General features: G+C 45.3%; 1 protein-coding gene across 1 annotated transcript in view; it reads right to left on the bottom strand.

Annotated features, from left to right (window-relative positions):
• The window catches only part of GRIN2B (glutamate ionotropic receptor NMDA type subunit 2B), a 206,986-nt gene that overhangs the window by 162,648 nt on the left and 21,854 nt on the right, over positions 1 to 22,484 (bottom strand). The window contains exon 3 of the mRNA XM_052774502.1: positions 6,538 to 6,966. Within this exon, the coding sequence (XP_052630462.1) occupies positions 6,538 to 6,948 (411 nt within the window). The 5' untranslated portion in view covers positions 6,949 to 6,966. The remainder of the gene's footprint in view (positions 1 to 6,537; positions 6,967 to 22,484) is intronic.

Genomic DNA, 22,484 nt, shown 5'->3' with positions numbered 1-22,484 from the left:
AAATTAAAAAAGCAGACTATTTTAATAGGACATTTAATAAAAGAAACAATACATTTCTTTGAAAAGTAATTTTTTTCATTGAAATAATATTGACAAGAGTACTTGAGCTCTTGTTTAGAAAATGAGAGTTAACTTTGAAGGATTTAATGGCCCTGGGGAGAGGTTAAAGCTCTTAAAAGTTCATTTCCAGGTTTCCTAATAACTGAGGGATTTTAAGTGCTGTAATTTATTTGTAAAGTAATAAAAATTCTTCTAGGGAAATTCTCAGATGTTAATTAAACTCCACAAAAATACACTACCTATGTTCCCTTCCTTTATATGAAAAAATGTAATTTTGTATGGATGGATTAGACACAGATGTAAACATAAATTACCGATCCACCTGGCCTGTTATTACATGTGTATACTCAAGGGAAAAACAACATTGGCATACAATACAATATTCTCTATATCTCTGTGACCTACCTTTCTTCTCCCTCCCCAACTTTTGCAGCAGACTCGTAGTTTGAGGACACATGACATTTAGTTCATTTTTCGAGCTACACAGAGCTTTCCTTTGGCAGCAAAAGGAAACTGAGTACCAAAAGCAAAAGAATTGTATTAATCATGTCCTCAATAAAATTATTAAATGCTTGAAGGGAAACTGCTGATTTTTTTTTATTTTTTTAAATCAAACTCATTTTTGCTAATCACTAGATTAGTCTAAGAAACATTTAAACTATTACTATCATCAAACACAGTTTCAGAGAAATGAAAATGCTTTGTGAAATTACGTGAACTGCATATAATCTTGCTTTGGAGGGAAAATAAGGCGTAGGAACCTTCTAACAACACTGAACCATGCTCTTTCAACGTCTGCAGATCAAAATGTGTTTTTTCCATCCCCACCCCCCCAAGCAGCATTTTGTTTGGAATTTATTTCACTTCAGTTCATATAATCCATTCAAAGGGAAATTTTTCTTTTGGGTGGTTTTTTGGGGTTTTTTTTGTTTTTTTTTTAACTGAATTTCCTTCACACAAGGGCTCTAAAAATTTCAGATGTCATCCCTAATGGAAATGAAACAAATATACATCCAAAAAATGAGGTTTGCATTCCCCATGCATCTCTATTATTTAACCTTCGGAAACCTGAGAGTGAAAGTGCTTTCCTTTTAATTACAGATGTTCTGCTTTTAGCAGCACTGTCCCAGTGTCTTTGACTTTGTCCTGGTTTCAGTGTGTATCTAGGTGCTCAGCTTATCCAACTAGATTTGGATTCCCTGTACCTGCAGCATCACTTTGCTGCACTCTGACCAGCAGCTAGTTTTCTTCCCTGGTGCTTTATACCCATTGTCTGAGTTTGGACTTGCCCCCCACCAAAATACCAAAGAATTTCATTGCTGCAGCAGCATGGCCCAGGTATGGAGCAATCACAGCAACCTTCAGCATTGAAAGAGAGAGAGAGACAACACATCTTGGGAACCCTGACAGAAAACAAAAAGAAAGGGGACAGGAATTTATGAAGTGGGGATGGAAAGGCGGAGGAGAAATTGCAGCTTTGGCGTGAACAGGGAAAAAAGAGCAAGGTAGTGGAGGGACTAGCAGAAAAGTCAGCTCTATGCTGTGTGAGAAAAGGAAGGAGAATCTGGCCTAGAATGATCATGGATTTTAGATTTCAGGTTAGTTTCATGCAGCTTTTATACAGATTTTATTACAGGCACAGCGCAATTTAACAGATCATTCTTTCCTAGCATTTTATTTCCATCAGTATGGCTACCCTGTGCAGGCAAGCCCTGCAGAAAATAGCAAGGGATGCAGAGATAGAGAAGAATGATTTTCAGCTAGGAAACCATAATCATCCTCTTCCAATATTTTTCCTGGGTGCTGCCTGTGCACCATTGTGTTACTATTAAGCTGCACAGGACAAGAAGCTTTGGCAAAACAATGTGACTGTGGAGAAATAGCGAGGGACAGTTCCACCAAAAATGATGGTCACCAGCTGTGCTATAAGAGAACCCAAGGCATTTTCTGCTCTTAGCTTTTCTGCTTTCATTATCACCAAGTTGACTTTTTCCATTATTTAAAAAAAAAAAAAAAAAAAAAAAATAGTCTATCATTACAAAACAGACCAGTCAGCCAAATGGCGTGGTCATTTTTTAGGCAAGAAGCTAAATCTTTTCCAACACAGTAAGTGTCCTAAATCTGAACAACAATTTGCTCTTCTCTTAAGGTACCTATAAATGTACATTGTTATTGTTATTTCCTTTTCTGCGACTGCTCCTTTACCTCCTAGTTCTGGGCAGAAGTGTTTTTAGGTAATATTGAAAATACAATGAAGAAAAGCCCAGCCCAGATTTCCAGTCTCAGGTCTGCAAACACAAGATACTGGTTTTTGTGCTTATCTGAACTGAAGCTTGGTTTGCAGCCTCGAAGGTTTCCTTCCACCATCAGTCTCCTAACACAGAGCATCCTCATCTGTCAGCTATTTCCACACTGTGATAGGACTGAATTTCTGCTTTCAAAACAACTGGGGAGAAAGGAGAAATTATTTTATTAAACACTGGAATGGGAGCAAGTATGCTCACTGGTCACGAGTGCATTGCAGTCCTCTGGACAATACAAACTAATGCTTAAGATCAGGCAACATAAAGCTTTAAAAAGAAAGGTCATTGCGGCAACTTCAGGCAAACCAAAGAGACCAGAGAGCTTCCACAAGCAAAGTTCGTGGATCGCAAGAACCGAGCATTGGTGGTGGTGCACATTTCTCTCCTCTCCATCTCACCTATTCCAGATTGAACACAGACCATCAGTGACCCATGCTATGCCCTTTCTCATAAGAGGTCCAGGTGAGAAGATGCTATCGTCCTAGTCCCTTTTCTAGGTGCCAGCACCAAAACAAGGACCAGGTGCTTCCTTGTAGGGCTGAAACATTGCGATCATTCTTCTACCCTGCCCCACAGCTGCAGGGCTTGCTCCTCTGAGAGGAGCTAATGCAGGGGCTATTGGACCCCCTCAGCCATCACTCCCAGGCCACCCAGCCCCAACAAAATGACTGCTGCAGTTCGTGCTGTTTGGCATCACGGCTGGCACGTTCGTCAGAGACTAAAGGGACTGAACTGGCCGGGACAAGACTCTCCCTCGGCAAAGTGGTCTCCCCAGAGCTCGAGTGAGGCACATCATGTGTCTATGTTTCACCATTTTCCTGGAACTAAACCCAGATCGTAGTGTGCACATAGATCATCTGGTCATTTTCTTCTGATGCCAAATTAGGCAGAGAATAAATGTAACACTTTGTAACAGCTAAACAGGTAGGATTAGAGACATGAGCACCAAGGAGAGCAACAGGAAAAACATATGCAAATTCCTATATACTCATTTTTCAGAGGAAAAAGGCAAAACACAGGGAAAACAAGAAGATATAAACGTTATCTACAAAATCTAATCAAATGCAATATTAAAGTGCATGAGCTCGAACAGAACAATCAGGAAATCCAGATGTTATACCTTCAGCAACATACTTCCACCTGTGATGTTACACCTAGTGCAGGTTTCATGGCATTTAACTTGAGGCATCACAAGCAAGTCGGGGTACAGCCTTCTTCAGTAATCAGTGGGGAGACACAGGACTGTCCTGTGAGCGTTTCCCCGCACCCTGAGGTGGGTGGGGTGAATTGTCCTCAGGTGGTGCCTCCTTCCCCACTGATTGTAAAGATGCCCAGACCTCCAGCTGGCAGGTAGCAAACTTCCAGATGCATGTTAACTGAGATGAAGCCAGCCTATGGTGCACATCATACTATATAGACAGAAATATTGAGAGGAGAAAAGAAAATTCAGGCTTGAAATCCTCTTTTTTTTTCCTTTTTGCCTGCCCTTTCGTGTCTCAATTTACCAGCTTCACAGTTATTACAAAGCACTTTTTACACATGGACCCCAATTTCCTCCCAGACACACTTATTAAACCTTCATTGAAGGTGAAACAGAATTTCACATGCTACTCCAGGGAAGGCGGTTTGACTGAGGAGGTTTTTTGCATTAACCGCCAGAGAAGAGGGGCTTATCTGTCACACCAAGGCATTAGTGGTTTGTAGCATTCTTTAGGTTTGCATTGGCGCTACTGATCACAAACACACAGGGAGCATAACGAAGCTGTAAGTGCAGGTCTGAACCTGTGAAATGCTGAGCAAGTTCGATCACAGCTGACTGCTGTGGGCGTTGAGGGGATGCTAAGAGAAAGAAGCAATCCATGCTTGCAGGATCAAACCCCAGCCACACAACTCATCTGCAAAGAACATGACTAAGAGTCATTAAAAGCAAAGCCTCTGTCAAGGCCCTCTGTGGAAAACAGATTGTTTAAGGACTTACCAGGCTGACTGCAGTATTTTTAGTAGAATATCAATGTATTTACTCTCTACCATATTTTAATTCAATTCATCAAATAAATGTTATCCATTAAAGATTACACACCTGTGAATCAGAAGCTGTAAAGGTCAGCCTTTTCAATGTATGTTTAAAAGAAATCTTGGCCTTTCCTAAAACTGCAGATCTTTGTACGTAACCTGCTTCTCCTGTCTGCAAAACTACAAAAAAGGGAGTTTGGTAAAACAGAGGTCTCCATTCATAAGGCTTCCACCTTTGAGCTCGCCGTGGGCTGTCTGCCTGCCAGAATGCTCTTTAGAAGCGAGCCAGTGGGGTACACAGGGCAGTCACGGGAGATGCTGCCTTCCCAAGGAGATACTAGAGATAGGTAGAAAGAAAAATCTTCGCAAAGTTCAATAGGCCAAATTTCTCTTTGAATTACAGCAGCGTAAATCTGATCCAATCCTGCCAAAGGCAATGGAGCTATGCTGGATTTACACTGCAGGAATCTGAAATCAGAATTTGGCTTGCCACGTTCAAAGTCACAAGGAACTTTTCCCAGTGCTTAGGAGGTCTGGCATCAGTAACACTTACACTTGCTCAAAGAGGATGCAAAATGCCACCGTAAGTGTGAACTGCAGCAATCAAGTAATGCTTCAGACCTCTTTTGCACAGACAGCGATAACCATGCAACGCAGCAGGCAGGAGAGCATGGGGATACAGCACTGTTGCCTGACTGTCCTCCAGGACAGAAAAGCTTTATTGTGGGTAGAATGGGGCAGAATGACTTTAGCACATGTGCAACTATTCAAGGAGAGAGAGAAAAAAAGGCCTGTGATTATTTTATTCAGTGACTACTTTAGTTCAAAGGCTGATACAAAAAAATAACACTGCATATTAACTTTATGTTATTTGGCAACTGAACAGTTGGTCAGAGAGTGAGAAAATAATTTGTAATTAATTTATTCCCATCTACTCACCTGCAATAACCTGCACTGGATTATTTACTTACAAGGTAAATAAAACAGAAAGTGCCTGGATTTCTTAGCCCACTAGATCTCTTTCTGAGGAAAAGCTGCCACAGTGGCCAGCTTAATTCTCCCCCTTCATTCAATTAGACCCGATTCTGCCTAGTTAAATGGCTCAGATTCGCTTAAGAGTGACCTGTAAAAGAAAAAGGCTATTGGCTTGCGTCCCTGTTTACTTCTTTGCAATGCACAAAGTGTGGTCAAGAGGGTCTTCTCAACAAAGGGCTTGGCCCCGACTCTGTCTAGCACTGAGCCCGCAGGGAAAAGGACAGCCCACTTCTCTCGGGTATTCCCACTGGCCCACTGCAGCCCAGAGGCCACTGTTAGCCACACCATCTGGCCAAATGCACACTCAGGCGTGAACTGCTGGGTCCCCTGTTCCTCCCGGGGAAGACTTGTATCAGGTCCAGCTACACCCCATGGAAGCTCCCCTAAGCTGAGAGTTACCAACTGGCCAAAGATGCGGCTCCCTCTGCATCTTGCCCTGTTCAAAACCAGTAGTGGGAAGGCATGTTTGTGTAGTAATTCCCCAGAAGACTGGCTGGGGCTTGGGAAAACAATGAAATGTCAGTGATATGAAGGAATAAAGTAGTGCAATGAAAAAAAGAAAGACTTAGCTGGACTGGTTCAAACTGGTTAGTTGCTTAGCTAACACCTATTTAACTTCAGGAGCTGAAGAACACTTCTGAGAGGGGATGGCTTTATTAAAGATTCAATTATTTTCCAATTAAGATGTAAGAGCTGTATTAAACGTCCCTGAAAATACCACAATGTCCTCCAGCTGCATGCAGGAAAAACCCAAGCTAGCATACTCTTTTAAGGTAAAACACAGGTAAAAATAAAACCTTAAAAAAAATACATAAATCACAATTGTCAGGGGCTCTTTACCCTTCCTACGAAAGAAGAAAAGGGCTGATTCTTTTGCAGCTCTTTTCTACCTGCTCCTTTCCCTCCTCGGTTTTTCTCTGTTGCAGATAATTCCACATGATTAATAGGCTCTTCTCAGCAGTGCTACACACAGTTAGCTCTTTTAATCTCTCTTTGAATCTGAGACTCTCTAATCCCCCAACCCTTCGGCCCCATGAGACTACACCTGAGGATCACAGAATAAGATATTTCTTTCTGGTTTAAGTTTTGATCTGCAGGTCTGCAATAGAAGGAAGCTCAAATTTACCTTATCTGCCATGATCATAGAGGAGCCTCCATGGATGCCCAGGATGGGAGTGAGGGTCTGGGCAGAGATGAAGTCCAGGATCTGGGCAATGGCTTCCTGGTCTGTGTCATCAGCGAATACCACCCCTTGAATCTTCCGGTCTGACATGAGGTCACAGATGCGAGTGATGATGCTCTTGGGATCTGTCTCATTCATGGCCACCAGCTCCACCCGAGGCACCACTGAGAGGTGGTGGAAGTCATCTTTCTCGTGGGCATCTTTGATGGCCACTTCGTCTGAGGTCCCCACCAGGATGACCGCAATGCCAATGCTCGGGTGGCTTTTCTGGGCATGGGCCCCACTCCCTGTTGTCGCAAGGACTGCCAGCACCAGCCAAAACCTTGGAGAGTAGCACTCCACCCTGGGCCTCATCTTCGGCTCTTACACTCCCTGAGCGAGGAAGAAAAAAAAAAGGAAAGGGGGAAATTAAGAGAAAGGGAAAGTGATTAATTGACAAGTCAGTCATGCACTCAGCCTTTAAGGCAGATCCATTGATATTCCTCAGCCACTAGCCCTCCTCCCACCAGTCCTTCTTGCCTGATGCCCAGCCCTTTGGCTACAGTCACAGCTCTGTTAAAGTCAGGGGGTGTCAGACCAGTCCAGTCTCTACTTCAGAGAACGGCTGTCAGCAGAAGATGGGATCATGTCATCTCTCAGGTCCCACGTCACTCTGAGACCCCAGTCAAAAGTGATAGAGAATTGTCCTTTGACAGCTGATGGGCTGTCTTTGTGAAACTGATTGCTAATGTCAAGCCCACGTCTAAGTGCTCACCCTCATCACAAAGGAATTACTGGTGTTTGTGATCAGTTTGGCCTTCTGCTGAAGGTATAGGCAGGGAGGCTGAAGGGACCAGGCAGATAAGGACTCCCTTTTACTTTTTCAGCACAGCTCCTCCAGAATAAAGTGAGGACAAATGGACAAGGCCATTGGAGGCATATGTATGTGCGTATCCATTGCATACAACCTTCCTACCACCGGGGGACACACAGCTCCAGTCTGTAGTACAGTCAGCCATACGCCTTTCACACATACAAGGTTCATTTCTTTTTAAAAAGCAAGGAACACAAAATTTCCCAGTGGTCGTGGCGAAAACTGGATCATTGCAGTGTGGGGAAGACGTTCCCTCCAAGCCCATATGACAGCTATTTTTGCCCAGAAGCAGAAAGACCCACAGAGCTTCAAAGGTTCACCCTCAGCTACTACAGCCAGGGATGTTACACCGATCTTTTCCCTGAACATGTCCACTATATTTTGTAATCATAACAGTAGAAATGCAAAAACCCGATGAGGTCATCTCTCCAGCCCCTGCCTGAGCAGGACTGTTCCCTGCGGGATTGTTCCTAGCTCTTTCTTTATTCAGTCTCGTTTTAATAATAGTTCGCATTTCCACAGCACTTTTCATCCTCAAGGCACGTTACAAACACTAACAAACTAATCCTTGCAGCACCTATACAGTGTAAATATCAGAACCCACCCTGGTCTGGGGACAAAAACAGAGCAGCGTCCCCCCGTCCGCCCACCACCCCACTGTGGGAGGCAGCACTGCTCAGTGTGCCCACCCAGGGCCATGCTGCTGTCCCAAGGAGATTTCAGGCATTTCAAACTAAAGACGACTCCCCCTCAGCACAAAAGGTCCTGCTCAGCTATTCATGCCCGTAACTCTATTCTTCAGCAGCCCAGCACATTTGGAATAAATACACCAGCCCTGCACTTCTTTGCACTACACCTCTGATCTTGGGGATCCAGAAACAGGACCCTTCCATACTCTTTACTGCTACACATGCCTCTATCAAATGAACAGAAAGCCACGGCAGCAGGGACAAGGGTGGCAAGACTTTGGGGAAGCTGAAAGTCCATGAAACAGTCCTACCTGGCACTAGCCACCCATAGGCAAAGGGTGCAAGGGGCCCCATCTTGCCCTGCCCAGGAGAACACATAGGCTCAGCACCTGATCCCTCATTGTCATGCTAAGCAGAGAGAATGTATCCTGCATTGAAATTACCAGATAAATAAGCAGATAATAAAATAGATAATAAATATGCACCGGAGGAACCAAATCCACTTAGGAGGCTGAAAGGGACCACGGGTGTGAAGTGCCAATCGATTCCAAACTCTCTGACGGATCCACTTTCTAAGAGATGCTCACAAGGAGAACCAAGAGACTTTGAGAGTTTGGCAAAATGAACAGCTAACTTCATTCCAGCAGGACTGTTATCCTCCAATTACGAGTCACTAAATTAGATTCCTTCACAGTGAAATGCAGTCCCTGCTCCTGCAATGCTTTATTAACTTTAATGCACTCTATATGCTCTCTGTCTCTCACTCTCTTGCTCACTCACTTTAATGCTATATTTGTTCTCTTTAAAATATGTCTCCTGCGATCCCTCTGCATAGACTCACACAGTATATTACGCTTGGTTAGGCAATGGCTAGCTGGGATGCCCAGGGAGCAGAGCGTAGGTTTTTCCCAGCCCCTCTCCCACCAGGAATACTTTACAGGGCCTTCCAGCCCATGGCTCGGATAGCAGCAATGCAGGAGCTATGCAGGCGATCATGGCAGCTGTCTGCCTTCGTGCCCAAACACAGAATTCTCCCACTGGGAAAAATGCCAGCCAAGAAACCCATTCCCTTCTCCTCACCTGCATCAAAGCCAATAAATCTCTAGCATCTACCTCCAGGCAGCAGCAAAGAGCCCAGATCCTGAAGAGCACATATGTGCCAATCTGTTGGGTGTCTAGCTCATGGGATGTGCCCCCCAGGCAGATTTTTCCATTCAACACAAGATGATGGAGGTCCCTGTACAGTGCCAGATCCTCAGGCTTTGGCCAGATATGCAGCAACCTGCCAGGGCAAAGAAGAGGCAAATGCAAAGAAGAGGTCATCAGTGCCTCCACAGCCAACCTGGCATCTCCAATTTTGATCCTCAGCCATAAGCCCCCTCTGGATCAGGCAGAGCAATGCTTAGGTAGCTTGTGTTGTACCACCCAAGACAGCTCTCCCTCCATCTCTTGCTCACACAAACCACTTCTGTCATGCTCACGATGTGTTTCAGGTGCTCCATGGGTGGTCTGCATGCCAGAGACCAGTGTCCTTCTGATGGAATAGCAGGTACCACCAGGTCCAGGCTGGGCTCCCTCACAGGATGGGACCCAGGGATGTGATAAGGCAGGGGAATACCAATAAATCACACCTAACCCAGGGCCGAGTGGTGGTCTCCACCATTCGGCTCCCACAAGGCAGCAGCAGGTTCACAGTGCAGAGTTGAGCTGCTCAAAGTGCTCACAGTGTTACAATCCCTTCCCCACCCTCCTTGGGGCTGACTTCTGTTCACAAGCAGTAGCCACTATCCACACTTCTGCTCACACGCAAGTGCTGGCTGTTGGAGAAAGGGACAAATGTCCCAACACAAACCCCATCTCCCTTTCCTCTCTGGTCTGGCTCACTACAAGCCCCTTTTGAATGTGTGCTAGTAAAGGAGAGGCAGGGGTAAACCAGCACAGACTTATTATCAGATTAAGGTGACCCCAGAACTATTATAAAAATGTGGTTTTGCACACACAACAGCAAGTTTTATCCATTAATTTCTACACTGTTCAAATGCAAAAGTATGAGGCACCCAATCAAGGAAGCACTGGAGGCATCATGCAGACCTCCTTCTGAGTGATGCTCTTGTTTCCAGTGAAGAAAAGAAATGGAGAAATTCACACATGGAGCAATTCACAAACATCTGACAAGGCTGCAGTTGTAAAATTTGCCCTTAGTTGTTTCAAGTAACTTTAATATTGCTAGAGTCTAATTTCACCAGTCAAGAATTATTTTAAAAACGTGCCAGTGTATTTTATTAAAAAGTATTTTACATAAGCAGGTTTTTCCCTTGGTGGTGGTGTGGGGCAACACAGTGTTTGGAGTCTTTTCTGTGATTTTGCCACTCCAAAACAATTTAGCAAATCCCAAACTCCAGTCTGGTTAGTAAAATCCTTTACACGTTACTCTACACTATTATATTGTCCCTTACTCCCTGGAAAATAATATGTAACAGGGCCATTAGACAAAGTGGTTTTACAGATATATCTATATTTAGGTATAAACATGCCTGTAAAACCATTATACCTCTATAATCTCATTTTACTTACCAATAAAACATATCCACCATTGTAGAGGAATGCAGCATCTACTTAGTGCTGCAGAGCAATGTTACACAATCTCTGTTAAAATGGGAAGGGAAAGCTAACTTCTCCAGCTGAAAATGCAAGAGGAATGTAGGTAGTCAGACAGTAATTATTCAGACTGGAATTTGGCCAGGACCAAAGGTTAGATTGCTTAAAAATATCATGGGAACCTTATTTGACACTGCATTTGTATGTGGATCAGATCTAAGATAAGTATTAATAGAAAATTATTAGGCTGCACAGGCAAAATACAGCTCAGCATTTAAAGATATTTCTGGACGATATTTCAAAATACAGAAAGTACACAAATAGGTCACTGTGCATTCAACCAGGCTAACTGTAAATAAAGTACTACTCAGGCAGTGTACAGCAAAGCTAGGCAATCTTCAGGTCAGATAAAGAAACTGAGGCAGAACAGGAGCTGGTCCCACGAGTTTGGGGGCAGTTCTGTCATGTGCCAATGCTGGTACCTCCTTCTGCTGCAATTGTGCCAGCTGGGCAGCCTTGCACAATAGCCCCTTGGGAAGTATTTGCAGGCCCTCAAAACCCTACCTCCAAGCTCAGGACGGCAAGAGGAAACTAAGTCCTGTAATACTGCAGTCCCAGACAAAAAGCTGTCTTGAAGGCAGTGAGGAAATTAGGAGGAAGGCAGTGAGGCAGTTAGGAGGAAGATGATGCTTGGGACAGGAGGCTGAAGAGCGTGCACTAGTCACCAGCAAAGGGGACTTCTCAGGGATATTGGCTTCATCCTGGAGGAAGAAGAGCATCACCTACCTCCAGCCTCCCCCTCCTGTACTTGCCTGGAGGGCCACGGGGAAGTTCATATCCCAGTGCTTTCTGGGCTCTGCTCACTGGGAGCTCTGATGAGGTCCCAGCACTGCTTAGAGGACTTCAAGCCACTGAGTCTGAATTCAACAGCTAATTTTGCATCTGCACCAACTGCAATGCTGATTCCCAGCCCTACTCTCATCCCTGATCACTAGCCCAATTCCAGGACTCACCACCACCCTCAGTCCCACTACTACCTAGAGACGGATGTCCTGCCAGCTCCAGTGTTAGCCATCAGTGTTACCCTGCGCTTCAGTATTTGTTCATCTTTGACAGCATCTTAACTCGCACTGGCTTCATTTTTCAGACAGTTTGAGCAGTATCAGACAATGATTCAAAAAGCAATCCTTGTGTTTCAGGCCCTAGCTGGGAGTAGGAAGAAATCCACCTCACTTGTGAGATACTCTACAAAACTGGAAGGTGCTTTGTGCCTGGTATCCAACACGCCACCAGGGAATAATAGCAAGTGCACTAGAAGAAGTTGTAGGGAAATTAACATTGCACTAGACGTGCTACTGGGCTGTCTGACAAGGAAATATCTGTAGGTCCAGACCAAAGACGAACACTATTTCTATGTTTACCAACTGCAGAAGAATGGTACATATTTAATCTTTTTGTCTACTGCCTGCCTTATAGGTAAACTGCAGGAGCTAAGAAGACCCATGCAAAGAAAGGGGCAGGACTGATTGCAACCTCATAAACTGTTACTCCTAAGAGCTGGGGCTTAAAAGCTATAAATCAGACCATAATTTACACCTAAGTTTCTCCAACTCCCGGATTTTTGGCAACCCAATTTCAGCTTAGGACAGCCTCCCATTCCCCTGGTTACTGCCGTCTCCCCAATCCAGACATGCTGCATATTTTATACCTCTGAAGAAGCATTCCTCATGTTCTAACACTGCTTTAACCATTGTCCTACTGCACCTTCGGCCCAGGCTATTCGTACGCTGACAACTCTTGCACTGTTGTTCCTCATATTACTGCTTACCAGGTAGGTGATATAAGTGCCCATAAATCTTCTTTTGGCTCACAGCCCTGTTGTTCCAGGAATTTTGTAAATAGAGACAAAGGAGAGGGGGCTGGATCTGGGGCACAGTGGATACGTCTTCAAAGCGCCTGCACACTTCAGGTGCTGATAAACAGAATGAATGATACTGCAGGAAAATCTCCATGCATTCAGAGCAGGAAGATGGCTGAGACTAGAGACAATGGAAAGTGCCATGCATAGTGATAAATGCAAGAACAATCCAGCACCTGGACCGAAATTGTGGTGACTCTGAGTAATCACCCTCCCAAGGGCACTTCAGTAGTTTTAGATGAAAACTTGTAGAGTTTAGTTTATTTAACTAGCTTTGAACATCACTTATATTCTCATTCTAATATACAAATGTTCCTATGGCAGTGGTAGAACATTTCTCCAAGGAGCAGGTTTTCTTTCTGCTCTTCACAACCACTGCCTCTCCAACATGTACCTTTGTCCATGCCTGTAATGTCCCACAGACTCATTTCTATCTAACTTACAAAATGCTTCTTTTTTCCCTTATTTCTCCCAAGTCAGCCTTTTTTTTGGGGGGGGAACGCATCACATACCCCCAACCAAAGGCTTCAAAGCCTTTGGAGCTCTTTCATTACCTTGCTATTAGCTTTACTGCCATGGACACTGTGTGGAAAGTAGCACATGTTTACTTCTATTCTCTATTTTCTTTTAAGCTGTTCTTTCTTTATTAAACCAGGTACAAATTCCTCCCTGACTTGGGCAGTGTCAGATTCATCCCATATATCAAATATTCATTCCTCCCCATCTCCAGCAGCTCTGTCTATCCAACAGGTGTATCCAAAGATAAGGTGAAAAAGTGCTTCCCCTTTTTCTGCCCCACACAAAGAAGAGCAATTCTCTCCCTACACTTAAGGCGGTACAAAGAATGCTTTGATCATCAATTAGACCCATATCATTCCCAACAGATGAAGAACTATGTCTCATTATTGTAAGCTTGCCCAAGGGTAAGTTCCCAGTGTCCTTCCCACTTCCTCCCACCCACATATTTTACATATCATGGGTGATGGCTGATACAGCCACAGCCTGTGAGCTTCTGTTGAGACCAACACCAAGTGATTCATAGAAATTACAAATTAAAATTCTCTGCTTAATAGTCTTGCCCTTCCCCCAGTCACTTCAGGATTGCTGTCTACGGCATCTGCTTTAGCACACTACCTGCTCTGAAACGACTCAGACAATAGGATTACCACTGCTAGGAGACGGCTCCAAGGCTCACATTTAGAAACATTTCCCTAAACTCAGCCTAAATTTTCCCTTTGCTCAGCTGTCCTGTTACTTTAATAATATCTCCTTCATTCAGCCTAAACAATTTCTCCCTCTCAACTCACCGTTTCCACCCTGAAAACGCTTGTAGATGGTTATCTGATCACCCCTTGGGACTTTCCTCTGCTGTAGCAGAAGTTCAGCTGTGTTCATCCCTCCTCCTAAGTTGAGTCCCCTCAGGTCCTCATCAGGATGAGGGAGGGAGGATGAAGGTAACGGCTGGGCAAAGGGAGAGCAGGAGCGAGTCTGACCTGCTTACCCAGGCTGGCACACACGTGCAGAGCTGCGGGAGTCAGTGTCACACACACAAAAGCCATTAAGCGAGACAGCAGGTCAGTCTGGCATTGCCCAGTGCCAACTTCTAAATGCCAGGGCATAGAGGCTTGGCACAGCCATCGCTCTCTGCGAGCCCGGCTTGCGGAGCCAGGCTGGAGCCACCATTCCCCTGCCAGGATCTCACACACACCCCCAGCATCCCGCCTGGACAAGTTTAGAGGGATGAGACAGGCCCTTCCTGCCAGAGACTGAAATATCCTCACCACCTGGAGGGTTCAGTTGCCACAGCTGTCACTCCCTGCATGCTCCATTTGAAACAAGGGTTTCAAAGCTTACAAGACGTGCACCGTTTCCCACTTCCAACCGTCGTCTGCCCCATCTCAGAACTGGATCCAGGCTCAGAGCGAGATCATCAAAAGCAAGGGACGTGTCACTGTGTGCGCAGGACCCCTCCAAAAGGATTTCAGCATGGCTGAAAGCAGCTTTGCCTCCTGAAGTGCAAGACTAGGTTTAAACAGGCAGCAGAATGCTGCACCAACCCCATGCCAGTTTTGCCGATTAAATCGAACTGGAACAATTTGGTAATCCATGTGGCAATCCCTTCCTTCCTTTCTAACTCTCCACTTCCAGTTTTCATTTCCAAGCAGGAATCAACAGCACATTAATAACATGAGGACATTAAAGACTGCAATTTCCAAAAGCTAGAGATTTAAATACCTCAGATCCATGAGAAGCACACATTTAACTTCACTTGGATGGTTTGGAGAAGCACATCCTCAGCATTTCTCAATAGTTGGTGTATTAATTTGAAGTTTTCTATTCAACCTTAATCAACTCTGCATTTTGTGCATTGGCAGATTGTTACATTGAATTTCAAAATTTAAAAAATGAAAACTTTTACTTGCAAGAGTGGAAGGACTTTCCTGTTCCCCAGACTCTCTCATGCACCTCATTCAGTACCTGTTGATTCCCTGCATCATTTCCTTAAAGGGAAAACACAGAGCAGGCAGGCAGAGACTGCACTGTCTCCTGAAGGCAGCTGCCGAACACCACGCTGGTGCTGAAATCCCATGGGTTACTCAAAGTCTCACACCAAGAGACAGTCTTAAGTTCTTTGGATGCCAGATGCAAACACTGTAAAAGCCAAATCACAAAGGTTTCTTAAAACATACCATAAGTGGGAAAGAAAATACGATTTTTCTTTTTTTAGGCAGAAATGGGGTGATTCCTTCTTCTACAATATTGAGAATACCAAAAAGGGCATCTGAACCAGAGGGAGACAGCCTCACACTACACCTGCACTTTGAATACAGTCATCCAATTTGCTGCCAATCTCCTCAGATATAATGCGTGACATGGGATAAAGCTTTAAAACATAAACCTGCCTGTTCCTTAGGAAAGATCTTCATGGGTGCATGTTTCAGTCTTGCAGCCCATGCAACAAGGGCAATCTAGGAGAAACTATTCACACTGCCTCTGCTCATTGAGGCACCATTACAGCAAATATTAAACAGCCCTAAAGCAGAGTGCCAGAGCTCACCAGACCTGATCAGGTTCTCATAAAGGTGTTACAGACAGCAGAAATGGCAGAGAAGGTGGCTCGATGCCTGAAACACCAAGATGCAAGGGGGGCAAAGAGGCCGCTAAGTGGAGGCAGAGGGGTGGAAAGAGAGAGAGATGCATCCTGTGAGCTGGTCCAGGACAAAGCCACAGTGCTACGGACACTGATGGGCTGCATTTCACAAACTGCCAGCATCCCTCAGAATCCTCGTGACCTCTTGATTTCCACTGGTATGCAGCATTTTGGAAAATGGGGTTTAGTCACCAAGGGACCCTGTGAAAACACCAGCCTTGCTTGTGAAATGAGACGGGGAATTAATCTGGACATGAGAGGGACCAAGACGTGTTTTCAGCATGGGCAAAAAGGCACGCCACAGCCATTGGAGCCAAGACGGGTCAAAAGATGGCACCGGTCAGGCCACTAGAAATGATAGATGAGTACCCAGGAAACTTTGTTATGAGTCTCCTTCCTTGTAATTGCCTGTCCCTTGTCCCTTCCCTTTTCCTCGCTCTGATCCTTGGTAAAGGACTTTTATGTTCCTATCACTACTTATAGAAAAACAAAATAAAATCTACCTAGGAGAAGTAACAAGGGAAACCCAATGTGTGACACCAAAAAAGAGTGCCATGCAAGATGTTTGGAGCTGTACGCTCCCAACCCAGAAGCATCCCAAAAAACACCCATCCCTTTAGAAAAACTTGATCCTTACAATAAGTACTAACGCCAGGATGAAGGGAGAATTGACAACTGCAAATCAGGAATCTTTTGGGTGGTCTCATTTTTCTTCTCCTTTCCCTCTTTACTCTCCACACCCAACACTCTCTCCCCTTTCCCAATTTTTCTCTCCCTGAGCTCAATGACCAGTAAGGCACCAGCCATCAAGCCGCTGGATGCAATATGCTTTCACAGTACATTAGTGCTGTGCACCAGACCGTGCTGTGCCTGCGATTGTATGACAGGTCAGGGCCGATTCGTCTTACCAAGACCTTCAATCAATAGTGTCCGGAAAGCTTTCCCAGCTGGAGGGACCCAGCCCAGCAGCCACTGACCTCTCCCTCTGCTCAGCACTCGATCATATTTATAGAGTTGCAGTGACAGAAACATAGGCAAAGCCACATCTGGACCACGGCTGGTCATTGGCTGTTGATGCTTGAGGGACGGGGATGGGAAGGCCCAATCCAGTGCAAGCAAACAGATTAGATTTGGCTCAGCTGAATGCCATTTCCCTGCGTTTTTTTCTTCTGCCCTCTGTTTTCTCCAGCCTCTCAAATTCATTCATGCTGACTGCTTCAGCCACCTTTCCCAGTAGCTCACCTAGCTGTTCATTCCTCCACGTGCTGGCCAATGCATACGACAGACATACCAGCCCATGCCTCTTCCCAGCCCAGCTCCACCAGTGGCTTCCTCAGGGTGCAGCTCAGCCCCCTTGAGCCACATCTCATTTACACAAAAGTCACTATAGCTTACATTTGCAGCAGGGAAAAAAAGCATTAGTAGAAAGAGTAAGAGAGAACAACAACCAAAACCAACCAATTGTCACAATCTTTATTCTTTAATACCCTACCAGTAAATAAAAATCAATACTGTGGACAAAGCATAGTCCTGAGTTACTTATGCTTTAAGGTCTGTTTACACTTTTAAAACAGCATAAGAGGGCTTAAGTATAAGAGAAAACCCAGAATTTCAATATTCCCAATGAACTTCCTTCAAGCTACAAAATATGCCCTAATCTATCACCCTTCTCAGCTTTCTCCATTCATCACTTATCTCTAATCAATTTTTTGTCCTTCATGGCTCCCACAGTCATTCCATTCCTCACTTTAAGCAGTGTCATATTTTTGGTCCATCCTTCATACCTCTTAGCTCACTTCTGTTCACACTGTTAGGTATCTGGTTTTAAATCTTGAAAGCATGGAGGGAATGAACCACAACAAGTGAAGTCTTGTTCTAATCCCTCATACCACCATCTAAAATCAATAACCATTTTTTGAAAGTGTAAACACCATTGTTTTCTTCCTCACCCTTCGCCTTATTCTCCTCATCAGAAAGAAGGAGATGCATCTTCTCTGCTTCATAGAGTTAGAATGTTTAATTATTTATGGTATTTAAAGTACTTTTGGCTCTCAAGCGATAGAAGCTACAGGAGCTGAGATTATTATTATTGCTTTCCATTGCACTTCCCCGAAGGCAGCAACGTCTTCTTGTGAGATCATACCCAACATTACTCACAGGATCCCAAGAGAGTGTATTAAAACCTGTATGTCCAAGATCTTCAGGACAATAAATCCTAGTTTAGCTAGGAGCAGAGAGAAAGGAATTGCTGTAATACCATAAATAGTTGTCGGTTTCCAAGCAAAATCCCTGATATTCAATATCGACTTTACCACATTGACCCAAACTGCAAAATACTGCTGATCAGTAGTTTCTCATGAAACATGTTGTCAGCAAATGCCAGTTTGTTAAGCCTATTCTCATGAAAATATCTCAACTCATGACACAATTTCACCTACTCCAAAGCAGCTTCCTTGCTGGCAAGGAAGAGCAAGAGCAATGCAGAGCTTTGGAGAATGAGGCAGAGCTGCAGTGGTCAGCCAGCCTGCCTCCAGGGTCTGGGCTGGAGGTGCAGCTCCTCTGAGCACTAGGACCCATCCACCCAGCAATTTTAATACAGACCTGGAAATCTCCTGTTTCATCCAGAGATCTGCTCTGTGGGTCTGCCATGGATCCAGGAAGTCTGGTTCCAGCAGCTCTCAGATGGTGGAAATGTAAAGCCCAGCTCCATCCCAATTCACTTGCAGAAACTCACAATACAAGATCTCCTAGCCATGGGTCTCAGAAATGTAGGCCCTTGGACCCTGGATTTAAACAGATCTGGAGAAGGTGGCCAGACCAGAGTCACCAGGCTTTTATAGCTTGGCCAGAAAGTCCTGGGAGCTCTGGTTCCCTCCTAAACAAAAATCCTGGTCTTACACGATGGAGCCTGGAGACCCAGAGAGTCCTGGCTGGGGCTACAGTGTCAGAAGTACCAGAAATCTGGCATTCATAGAGAAGTCCTCAGATATAATTCTGAGGGCCCATGGCCTCAGGCCAGGCCATGAGTGAAAGTGCCCCACAGCTGCAAACCATGCAAGCCCTGGGAGGAGCCGGGGGAAGAAACTAATAGCTGTGACAGTTTCACTGCACTTATTAATCCCTTTTATCAGTTCCTCTGAACTTGTAGTTTCCCGATATTTGCAGGGAGAGGGAGGGAATCTTGCCATTAAGTTCAAACTAAACCTAAGTTTCTACCTCTGAATGCACCCCACCTGGAAAACCTGCTTGCAGCCTGTTGCCCTGTGATTCTGTCAGACTTCACAAACTACACTGCATGGTGCCTGCTGAGCACCTGAGTGAGACCTGTGGAGAAACACAAGGGGTTTCAAGGGGTGCTGGCAGCCACAGGGTATCTGTTGTCACTGACGAGTGTACAGAGAGCAACTGCTCTGCTTTGGGGGATTTTTTTGTTGACCAGAGACAGTCAATAAAGGCTGGAGTAGTCCCGGAGTGAAGAGAAAAGATGTTGTAGTCCACCCCAACACAAATTCTTCTTCCAGTTCCAATAACTTCCTGGGTTACACTGCCATAGAGCAATGTTGAAAGACTAGTGCGTTCCCACTGCAGAATTAAGTACAAGGTAAAATGAGGGGGTGTATGTGGTTTTTTTATATATACATACACTATATATATATATTTAATATAAATCTATATATGTATGTGTTGTTATTGTTTATTTTTACATATATAAAATGAGCATATATGCGCTCCATCTCATCTTTGACCAGCAAACAGGGCTGCATTTCTTTGAAGGAGGAAAGCAGGTGGGAGAAGCAGCTCTTTGCAGGATGGCCAGTTACCCCTTTCCTGCCAGGAATGGCACCAGTTCCTAAATGCACTAAATCCCTGTATTCCTAAAAACAGGAAAACTCAAAAACAGCCAGGGAAAGGGAAAAAGAAAAAAAAAAAAAAAAAGGAGAGGAAAAAAAAAAAAAGGTGGAGACAACATTCAAGTTGCATCCCTTTTACATCCAGGCTGGTTCTTGTAGGAAATCAGCTTCCAAGATAGAAACTCAAACCTTGCTGCCACACCAGGGGTCAGTCCCTGGCACAGAGCAGCTGCTCCCCCTCCTGAGAGTTGTTTCTGGGGTGGAGGCAGAGGCACCACTCAGCCAGGAGGTGGGAGTTTAGTGGCTATAGCATCAGGGCTGTTTTCACACTGCCCATCTTGAAGTGCTAGAGTAGCACTGAGGTGCCAGTCCTGTCCTGTGAAGGGCTTTTGTACAATCCTGAGGTTATAGTGCCATATAACCACACATTAAAGCATTCAGTTAGCGACAGGCTGCAGTCTTTAGCTAGGTCTCACCCTTGTTTGTATATGACAGTACCAATATTGACATCCTGAACAGCCAAAGATTATATGCTGCAAATATCACCCGGCCCCTAAAATGAAGTAGAGAAAGCAAACCAGGTTGCCTATATGAACTGCCTCTCCAAACCTTGCCTCAAGCTCACCGCACATCCCCCTGGAACTTCCCGGGGCTATGCTCACTTTGGGGTTTCCTTGTTTCCCCTTCTCATCACAGCTTTGACACTCCTCCAGGCCAGGTTCGGGCCGCAGAGCTGAACCACAGGCCCACAGGCTCCCCGGTTTCAAAAAAAAAAAAAAAAAAACACCCCAGGCCAACCCCAGGCCTTAGATGCCATGCTGGCTCCCTGCAAAGCCTCTCTGACACAGCCCCTGCTTTGGTGTCCTGTCGGGATGACACTGTGACAGGACCTCATTTGCAAGCCAGGAGGCATTTTTGCATGCAGCTGCATTGATTGTTATATATATGAAGATGCCCAAGTGCAGTAAAATTCCCAGAGGCCTTTGCACTACGTATTTCCACTACCTCTGTGCCAGAGGGGTGTAAAGCCCCTCTGATGTCATGTGGCGGCATTTTAAACCCACTTTGCGCAGGTGTTAGCACCTTTGCGAGGCACTGGATGCCCCGGGAGGGGGCTCGCGATCTATAAACACAGCATACATCCAGACAGCAGCCTCTGGCCATGCTCCCTGTGGTATCGGTCTCAGGAAAGAGAGGGAAAAGCTGGGACAAACAAGACACGTATGCATTATCACCTGACTGCATTGCCTGGTGTTGCTCTGGGATCCCCTTCCTCTTGCTTGTACTTTGTCTTCTGAGCCTGCAAAGCTTCAGGGACCCTAAACCACCTCCCTGACCATATTCCTACCGCAGCCCTGTCACCACCCCATCCAGAGGCCGAGGATACTTCGGCAGGACTAAAAGCAATACCCATTTATCACTCCTCCTTTCCTAATTAAAGAGATCAGAGGACACACCAGACCACAGCCGAGCTCCTGGCCCTGGAGCTGAGGTGAGACAGGGGGCAAGCTGTGCAGCCCCTCTGCCTGATTCGTTTACTCAGGCTGGCCTGGCATACAGCTAAGGGACTGTCCTCTCCAGATCCATCTGCCTTACAGCTTCCCCCACTGCTAAAATTTTTATTTATTTATAAAAAGCAATTGCCTAAAAGTATACATATGTAGAAACCCCCCTCAAACACAAAATATCAGGTGCCCTGACATTAGGGAAAGAGGAAACACTCAGGCAGTGCACAAATTCCCCAAGAGAGGTGCTCAGGCTTGAGTTACTGCCAAGATGACACCTGTAGGGAAATAAGCCACCAGATGCAAGGGAATGGACTGGAGGAGTCCAGAGCAATTTGGGGGGGGGGGGGGGGGGTGGTGCTGGGAGCAAAAAAAAAAGAGAGAAATAAAACAAGAAATTTATCAGGGTGGTTTGCCCATCACTAGTTATTATGCTTTACAGAATTTACAGGTGTCTTTCACTCCTTACGTCTGCTGAAGCAGCTTCCCAAATGTCCCAGTACCTGCTTCAAACCATCTGGCCTGCCATACCCCATCCCAGCAGACTCCCAGCCAAAAAGGCTTCAGTACCTATTGCAGCAGAGGAAAAAAAAGAGCTATCTTCTCTAGCCACTGTGACCTCACCCACTCTCCTCTTCCCTCTACCTAAAGGCCCCCCACTTCTCTCAAACAAAAATAATCTCATACATAAGCATACACATCCCAGCTTTCAAAGCAATGCACCTTCCCAACCATCCCTTTGGCAGCAGCCACGAGGAGACAGTCGCGTCTCCCTCACGCCCTCAAACCCGCACTTGTGCAACAGCAGCAGTGGTGTGAACAGAGGATATGTCCCATGCCAACAGAAATGGGAAATGAAGAGGTTGATGCTTCACCAGATGGATTTGGACATGTCACAGCAGGGAGAGAAACCTACTTCAAAAACCTGGCCCTGGTGCTAATTATCATCTCCTGGACTGGTAGCGCAGAACCGCTGCAGCAGTTGGGGCTGAGTACCAGATGTGAGATGACAGGGATGCGGAGCAGCAATCACACAGGGCGAACATGGAGGCAGTAAGAACCACGGGCTTCCTCTGGGACTGCAACATGTTCAGGCAGGCAGCATGTTTGGAGCAAGACCAGAGGAAAAGATGCACATACCAAACAGTCAAGGAAGCAAGGTAATTAAGAGCCAAACCACCTGACCACAGCTCATAATGAACAGTATCAAAACACTGCAAGCAATGGGTGAAAGGAGAAGAGCAAGCTCTAGAGAAGGCTCTGCAACATAAAACATGCAGTGCACCAGCCTGCCTACAGAGCTCACTAGCCCAGCAGACTTTACC

This window comes from Harpia harpyja, chromosome 23 (assembly GCF_026419915.1).
Source record: "Harpia harpyja isolate bHarHar1 chromosome 23, bHarHar1 primary haplotype, whole genome shotgun sequence".
In the NCBI taxonomy this organism is placed as follows: Eukaryota; Metazoa; Chordata; class Aves; order Accipitriformes; family Accipitridae; genus Harpia; species Harpia harpyja.
Note: the sequence above shows the minus strand (reverse complement) of the source record. Positions and strands in the feature narration are given on the sequence as shown.